This window comes from Aegilops tauschii, chromosome 7 (genome assembly GCF_002575655.3).
Source record: "Aegilops tauschii subsp. strangulata cultivar AL8/78 chromosome 7, Aet v6.0, whole genome shotgun sequence".
NCBI classification, from domain to species: Eukaryota; Viridiplantae; Streptophyta; class Magnoliopsida; order Poales; family Poaceae; genus Aegilops; species Aegilops tauschii.
Window position 1 is genome coordinate 507,380,234 of NC_053041.3, and position 8,186 is coordinate 507,388,419.

The following is an 8,186-nucleotide window of genomic DNA, read 5'->3' on the forward strand; positions in this document are numbered from 1 at the left end:
AGCATTTGGACATTTGAGTAGCTCTCATCAAAAAATAAATAAATTAAATCAGAACAGTACACTATTTAATAGATCCTAGGTTTGTCTTTTTTACCGAGAACTACTCAGATGTTCAAATGATTTGAAATTTGAAGCGAACATCATACACCAAATTATCTATCATGCCAAAAATAATAGAATTTTTTAAAAAAATTAGTATTTGTTTTGATTTTTTAATTGAGCGCAAATGCAGATGATTCTGGGAGCCAAAACGCCTCACTCGGTTGGCACCCACCAAAAAAGCAAGAGATCTCAAAAAGCAACCTCGGCTGACCCAGAGGAATTCCTCTCCCACACGGCCAAAGTGTGTTACGCATTCCGGTTTTCAACTGCGTGCGCCGGGGAAAGCGCGGACACGCGCTCGCCCCGACGCCCCGTTCGTCCGGAAGCTTCCCGCCTTTCTTCCTCCGGCCCGGCGCCGGTGGCCCACTACCAGAGCGCAGGATCCACTGCACCCTCCTCCTTCAACTTTACCCTTGACCGCCGCCGTGGAACGGAGTTGAAGCCCCCCTCCACCAACCGGGTCGCCGCCCAGCCAGCCCGCTATATATCCTCTCGCCCCGCAACCACCACCTTTCAGCGAACCAAGAAGCTGGCATACAGCGTGTTTTCGGATTCGTGATCCCGGTCATCGAGCGTCAACGATCAGCACGGAGCGCATTGTCCTGCACGAACCTTGATCCGTCCACACTTCTTTTCTTTCTGGGAGGAGGGGGTCCGGCGGCCGGCCATGGACACGGGGGAGGCGGCGTTCGGGGTGGCGAGCCTGCGGCTGGGCTCCTCGTACCGGGAGCGCGGCGGCGGCGACGTCTTCTCCCGGGCGTCGTCCGCGAGGGCGGGCGACGATGACGACGAGGAGGCGCTCATGTGGGCGGCGCTCGAGCGGCTGCCCACGCACGCCCGCGTCCGCAAGGGCATCGTCGTCGGGGACGACGGCGGCGGCGGCGGCGGTGGCGGGTTCGTCGACGTCGCCGGCCTCGGGTTCCAGGAGCGGACGCGCCTGCTCGACCGGCTCGTGCGCGTCGCCGAGGAGGACCACGAGCGCTTCTTGCTCAAGCTCAAGCAGAGGATAGACAGGTGGCTCTCACTCGCCTGTTTGCTCTGCTCTTCTCTGCTCTGCTTTGCATATCTCTTTCTACTGTTCTCACCTGCTAAAAAATTCTATATTCGCCAACACATTTGAACATTTGCACCGTTCATAGATTTTCTCTTGTCAATCCAAAGCTCCAATCCCGTTATAGTTGGAAATTAAGCACAGCAAGGGATGCTGAATTTCTCCCCTACTGATTTGTTTCAGAGTTGGGATCGACTTTCCGACGATCGAAGTGCGATACGATCACCTCAACATCGAGGCGCTGGCACATGTGGGGAACAGAGGCTTGCCCACCTTCATCAACACCACTCTGAATTCTCTAGAGGTACTGACAAGAGTGCTGAAGGAAGCTACTATATACTCTCATGAATTCTACAGAATGTTCTTCAAGCCTGACCATTTTCTGCTTGTGCCTGCCCTCTCCTTCAGACATTAGCCAATTTTCTTCGCATAATTCCCAACAAGAAGATACCCATCAACATCCTGCACGATGTCAACGGAATTATCAAGCCAAAGAGGTAACACCTTTTTCTTGCCATTGCATGACCAATATTTCAGTTAGATTACATGTCCTGGAATCATGGTAGCATACACAGAACCATATGTTTCAGGTGAAAAATAGGAGTATTTTATTTGTAAACTTTGCTGTCAAACATTCTTCAGTCTTGCATCACTCGTCGATTTCCCGTATTCATGCCGTCCTTAAGCAACATATTTCAGTTGCACTTGATGGTCTGATGTCTGGTGTCAATGCAAAATTCAGGATGACGTTACTATTAGGGCCACCAGGATCTGGGAAGACTACACTGCTTCTTGCTCTGGCAGGGAAACTAGGCTCTGATCTAAAGGTTAAACGGCGTGCTTATTAATCAACTTGCCTGATTACAGCAATCTTTCTTTGTTATGAAGTTCCAGGAAACTTACTTTTCTATGATATGAATCAACCAGGTTTCAGGAAAAGTGACATACAATGGGCATGGAATGAATGAGTTTGTGGCTCAGAGATCAGCAGCTTACATATCCCAACACGACCTTCACATTGCCGAGATGACGGTACGGGAAACCTTGGCCTTCTCAGCCAGATGCCAAGGGGTTGGAAGTAGATACGGTGAGCTCAAAATTGACCAAGTTATGGAAGATAATTTACTTCTCTCACTTTATAATTGTGTGCTAATTCCTGATTAACTTGTCCTAGACATGCTAACTGAGCTATCAAGAAGGGAGAAGGCTGCAAATATCAAACCAGACCCAGATCTCGATGTCTACATGAAGGCAATATCAGTGGGCGGTCAGGATACAAATATCATAACTGATTATATCCTCAAGGTACTGAATCCAACAACAATACCTTGTTCTTCAATGCGTAAAGCTCTGACTGACTGTTATGTTGAACCCTGCAGATTTTAGGGCTTGACATTTGCGCTGACACCATGGTCGGAGATGATATGCTGAGAGGAATCTCAGGGGGGCAACGCAAACGTGTCACAACTGGTAAGTCTGATATTACAAAAAACCCTAGACAGTCTGATTGTCATGCCTGGACATTGTAGGACAAAAATATCAAGTCTTCCAAATTTCTTGAACATCGGATCTCATTGCCAAGATTTCTTGTAGAACCACAACATATACTTCTCATGATTATTCTGCCGTACACTATACGATCTCCATTAACATCTCATCTCGTTGTCATAGCAGAATCTGAGACCTGAGCATTGCTGACCCTTGGTTACATAAATTTTTCTGAAGGTGAGATGATGGTCGGAGCGGAAAGAGCACTGTTCATGGATGAAATCTCCACTGGACTGGATAGCTCTACCACATACCAGATAGTGAAATCACTTGGGCTAATCACCAACATCCTCAGTGGCACAACTGTCATTTCCTTGTTGCAACCTGCACCAGAAACATATAATTTGTTTGATGACATAATCCTCTTGTCGGATGGTCACATTGTGTATCAAGGGCCACGTGAACATGTGCTTGAATTCTTCGAATCCATGGGCTTCAAATGTCCCGACCGGAAAGGCGTCGCTGACTTTTTGCAAGAAGTAAGTCAGCTCAAATGCTTCAAAATATATTTCCGTACTATGTATACTTGGTGTTGTACATCTTACCATATTTTTCTATAAACTTGGTCAAACTCAAATAAGTTTTGACTTAGGACAAATCTAGAACTTCAGCTAATTCAGAATGGATGGAGTCATAAGTATATGTTTTGAATTGATGTTTAGTTACTAACATCAGCGGTTTGTAAAACTTATAGGTGACATCAAGGAAAGATCAGCCACAATACTGGGCAAGGAGTGACCGGAGATACCAATACGTCCCAGTCAAGGAGTTTGCCCGTGCGTTCCAGGCATTTCATGCTGGGCAGAGTTTATCTGCGGAGCTCTCTCGCCCTTTCGACAGGAGCCAGTGCCACCCTGCTTCACTGACGACCTCGACGTACGGCGCCAGCAAGACAGAGCTGCTGCGTGCGTGCATCGAGAGGGAGTGGTTGCTCATGAAAAGGAATATGTTTGTCTACCGCTTCCGGGCTTTTCAGGTAAAGCTAATTGATTGATGACAGTAATGGGACTACCTGATATCCATCTGCAGCTTGGCTCCTATTTCAGTTCAGGCATATCTTCATACTTTTAAGAGATTGTGATGAACTAACAGAACTACCTTGATATCCATTGCAGCTTCTGGTGATGACAGTAATCGTGATGACACTGTTTCTGCGCACAAACATGCACCATCGTACAGTTAACGACGGCATTGTCTACCTGGGTGCTCTGTTCTTCGCTATAGTTGCCCACATGTTCAACGGTTTCTCTGAGCTAGCTTTGGCCACCATAAAATTGCCGGTCTTCTTCAAGCAAAGAGATTACCTCTTCTTCCCTGCATGGGCTTACGCCATACCAACTTGGATCCTCAAGATACCGATATCTTGCGTCGAGGTCGCCATCACAGTATTCTTGGGTTACTACGTCATTGGGTTCGATCCAGATGTTGGAAGGTACGCGTCAAATATCAATCATCTTGCTGTGGCAGACTACCGGTTAAACTATACGTCTGGAAGAAGAACATGACAAGACAACTCATGATTCTACAAGTAGCACGTATCAATATTAATCATCTTGTTGTTTTCTTGCATGCAGGTTGTTCAAGCAGTACTTGCTGCTGTTGTTTGTCAACCAGATGGCTGCAGGATTGTTCAGGTTTATTGCAGCATTGGGCAGGACCATGGTTGTTGCAAATACGCTGGCGTCCTTTGCACTTCTTGTGCTGCTCGTGCTCAGTGGATTCGTCTTGTCGCATCGTAATGCTCCTCTCCTGGAACAAAAATAATAATTATACACTAGGTCACTGAAATGTAAATTTCAGAGACAGGATTTTCATATTTGCTTGTTTATGACAGATGATGTTAAGAAATGGTGGATCTGGGGATACTGGATGTCACCTCTTCAGTATGCCATGAGCGCCATTGCTGTAAACGAGTTCCTTGGGGACAAATGGCAACGGGTATGTCGTGTTGTTTCCAATTCCACCGTGACAACAAAACTATTGGTCGCTGACATAATATAATACTATCGAAAGTTCTGATCGTCAAAACCATTTTGCAGGTTCTCCAGGGGTCCAACAGAACTCTAGGAATAGATGTGCTCAAGTCCAGGGGCTTTTTCACTGAGGCAAAATGGTATTGGATTGGCGTTGGGGCACTCCTGGGATACGTCATCGTGTTCAACATCCTCTTCACCCTCGCTCTAAGCTACCTTAAACGTAATCCAAAGCTTCTAGAATGGAATTTCGCAATGCGTATTTTGTTCAAGCACTTGATCTGAGACCATTTCTTTTAAAACATGCAGCGTTGGGGAAATCTCAGCAAATTCTTTCAGAGGATGCACTGAAGGAGAAGCATGCCAATATCACCGGCGAAACTCCTGATGACTCTATCTCTGCGGCTGCAGGTAAGGCCACTTGCAGTAATGATTGGGACATGAATGAACATGGTAACATGTCATTTAAAAAAGAAAGAGATAACCCCCGGCCTCTGCATCCTTGCGATGCACACAGCCACGGCAACATGTCATCTAAGGGGCCAAACTTCTCTTATGTAGGGAACATCAACAGCTCAAGGAGAAATTCTGCCGCCCCAGAAGACAGTGGTAGGAGGGGAATGGTCCTGCCTTTTGCGCCGCTTGCTGTTGCCTTCAACAACATGAGATATTCTGTTGACATGCCTGCGGTAATGCCCTTCGACAGTTTCCCAACTCCCTTCAATGGTTCTAATGGCATCCCCATCATTAGAACTTAATCTGTGCACTGAAACTCAATCACATCAATTATTATTTGATTGAGTTCTAAAACTTTCAGTTTCCAGCTATTTAACTTGCTGACAAAAAAAACTTGTTGCATAACAGGAAATGAAAGCACAAGGTGTTGATGAAGATAGGCTGCTTCTGCTGAAGGGAGTCAGTGGCAGTTTCAAGCCGGGAGTCCTGACAGCGCTGATGGGGGTCAGCGGGGCCGGCAAGACCACGCTGATGGATGTGTTGGCTGGCAGAAAGACTGGAGGCTACATTGAAGGCGACATCTCAATCTCTGGCTACCCGAAGAAGCAGGAGACCTTTGCTCGTATCTCGGGTTACTGTGAGCAGAATGACATCCACTCACCAAATGTGACCGTGTATGAGTCCCTGGTCTACTCCGCATGGCTCAGACTGCCTTCCGATGTCGAGTCGGAAACAAGAAAGGTATGTATATATGCGTCCTTGTTCCGAGGCACTCGAGTCGGAAACATTACACTTGTTCTGATCTGTACAACTCCATTTCATCCATTTTAACAGATGTTCATAGAGCAAGTGATGGAGCTGGTAGAACTGAATTCACTGAGGGATGCGCTTGTTGGACTACCTGGAGTGAACGGCCTGTCAACGGAGCAGAGGAAGAGGCTGACGATCGCCGTCGAGCTTGTCGCTAACCCCTCTATAATATTCATGGATGAGCCTACCTCCGGCCTTGATGCCAGGGCCGCGGCTATTGTCATGAGGACGGTGAGGAACACCGTCGACACGGGCAGGACAGTTGTTTGCACCATCCATCAGCCCAGCATTGACATTTTCGAAGCCTTCGATGAGGTAATTATAACTATAGCAGAAATTCACTTTTTCATGCATGTTTCCAAAATTGACATTTTCCTGTCTTGCAGCTGTTCCTGATGAAGAGAGGAGGGGAGGAGATATATGTGGGCCCTCTAGGGCACCAGTCGTGTGATCTCATCCAATACTTTGAGGTAACTTTGCTTTCTCTGAAAAAGGCTTGATCTTTCTTAATTTCCTCCTTTTCAAGTTCTTTTTAGATCTTGCATTGCATGGCTTTGAGTGATAGTAACAATTTGATGGTATTAATTTCCTCAGGGAATCGAACGGGTCAGCAAGATCAAACCTGGGTACAATCCGGCAACTTGGATGCTGGAAGTGACATCACAGGCACAAGAAGACATACTAGGTGTTAGTTTCGCAGAAGTCTACAAGAACTCAGACCTGTACCAGTAAGTCATTAAATTTGCATTTTTGCTCAAGGATTGATCAATGAAGATATGATGGACTGACAAACAATATATGGTATGGTAATATTTTCCAGGAGAAACCAGAGCGTGATCAGGGACATAAGCAGGGCCCCTGCTGGCTCCAAGGATCTCTACTTCCCGACGCAGTACTCGCAGAGCTCCATCACCCAATGCATGGCGTGTCTGTGGAAGCAGCACCTGTCCTACTGGAGGAACCCTCAGTACACCGTGGTCCGCTTCTTCTTCTCCCTCGTCGTCGCGCTCATGTTCGGCACCATATTCTGGCAACTTGGGGGCAAGAGGTCGAGGACGCAGGACCTGTTCAACGCGATGGGGTCCATGTACGCGGCCGTGCTCTTCATGGGGATCTCCTACTCGTCGTCGGTGCAGCCCGTGGTGGCGGTGGAGCGGACGGTGTTCTACCGGGAGCGGGCGGCCGGGATGTACTCGGCGCTGCCATACGCGTTCGGACAGGTGGTGGTGGAGCTCCCCTACGTGCTGGTGCAGTCGCTGGCGTACGGGGTGATCGTCTACGCCATGATCGGCTTCCAGTGGGACGTCAAGAAGTTCTGCTGGTACCTCTACTTCATGTACTTCACGCTGCTCTACTTCACCTACTATGGCATGCTCGCCGTGGGGCTCACCCCCAGCTACAACATCGCCTCCATCGTCTCGTCCTTCTTCTACGGCGTGTGGAACCTCTTCTCGGGCTTCGTCATCTCGCGGCCAACAATGCCCGTGTGGTGGAGGTGGTACTCGTGGGTGTGCCCGGTGTCATGGACGCTCTATGGGCTGGTGGCCTCACAGTTCGGTGACCTCACGGAACCCCTCCAGGACAGCGGCGTGCCCATCAACGCCTTCCTCAAGAGCTTCTTCGGATTCGAGCACGACTTCCTGGGCGTCGTCGCCGTCGTCACGGCCGGGTTCGCCGTCCTGTTCGCTGTCGCCTTTGGTCTCTCCATCAAGGTGCTCAACTTCCAGAGAAGGTGATTCATCATGCAGTGGCAGTGCACGGGCGGACCAACGGCTCAATTTCAGCCAGCCGGAAACGAATGCTCCGCATGTGTTTGTAGTTTGTACTAGTTCCTAAGTAGGAGTACATATGTGCTCGGCAGGTCGCATATTCTTTTTCTCTCGGTTCCATTGATTTTTTTCCTTAGTTATTTTTTGCTTAGTTGATCAATCTGATCTGCACATGTATACATAAACATTGCGTAGCAATGGTTTACTTAGTAGCAAGAAAGTTATACAAGTATATATAGATAATGAAGAGAATTTTTTGGGTGAATTCGATGAACCAGAACGGCTGCTGAGTGGCTCTCATTTTCCCCTTCCTCTTCTATCTCCAGCCTCTCCGTTGAGAGCTGCCTGTGGCGACACGGCTTGTGCCCCCTCCCTCTCCGACGGCGGCGTCAGCCAGAGTAGGCATGTGAGAGGACCGCAGGTAGGTCATGTACATAATAGAACTAGTCCAGGGTTTACCATAGGGGTGTGTGGCGC

The 8,186-nt window shown here is 48.1% G+C and overlaps 1 protein-coding gene across 1 annotated transcript; it reads left to right on the plus strand.

Moving 5' to 3' along the window:
• The first annotated feature begins 343 nt into the window (after positions 1 to 343).
• On the plus strand, positions 344 to 7,974 carry LOC109745052 (ABC transporter G family member 44). Its single transcript, XM_020304192.4, has 20 exons — positions 344 to 1,116; positions 1,337 to 1,457; positions 1,562 to 1,650; positions 1,896 to 1,980; positions 2,081 to 2,240; positions 2,328 to 2,458; positions 2,533 to 2,623; positions 2,879 to 3,180; positions 3,396 to 3,677; positions 3,817 to 4,133; positions 4,276 to 4,436; positions 4,536 to 4,639; positions 4,741 to 4,897; positions 4,984 to 5,085; positions 5,236 to 5,363; positions 5,539 to 5,871; positions 5,965 to 6,255; positions 6,327 to 6,410; positions 6,535 to 6,668; positions 6,761 to 7,974. The coding sequence occupies exons 1-20, from the start codon at positions 770 to 772 to the stop codon at positions 7,674 to 7,676; spliced, it is 4,335 nt and encodes a 1,444-aa protein (XP_020159781.3). The 5' UTR covers positions 344 to 769; the 3' UTR covers positions 7,677 to 7,974.
• Positions 7,975 to 8,186: the final 212 nt, after the last annotated feature.

Excerpts from the sequence above, each read along its gene's own strand:
- LOC109745052 (XM_020304192.4), top strand. The coding sequence starts at position 770 with ATGGACACGGGGGAGGCGGCGTTCGGGGTGGCGAGCCTGCGGCTGGGC. Across the intron at positions 2,624-2,878 it reads ACGCAAACGTGTCACAACTG|GTGAGATGATGGTCGGAGCG; the intron begins GTAAGTCTGATA and ends ATTTTTCTGAAG. Across the intron at positions 4,437-4,535 it reads TGGATTCGTCTTGTCGCATC|ATGATGTTAAGAAATGGTGG; the intron begins GTAATGCTCCTC and ends TGTTTATGACAG.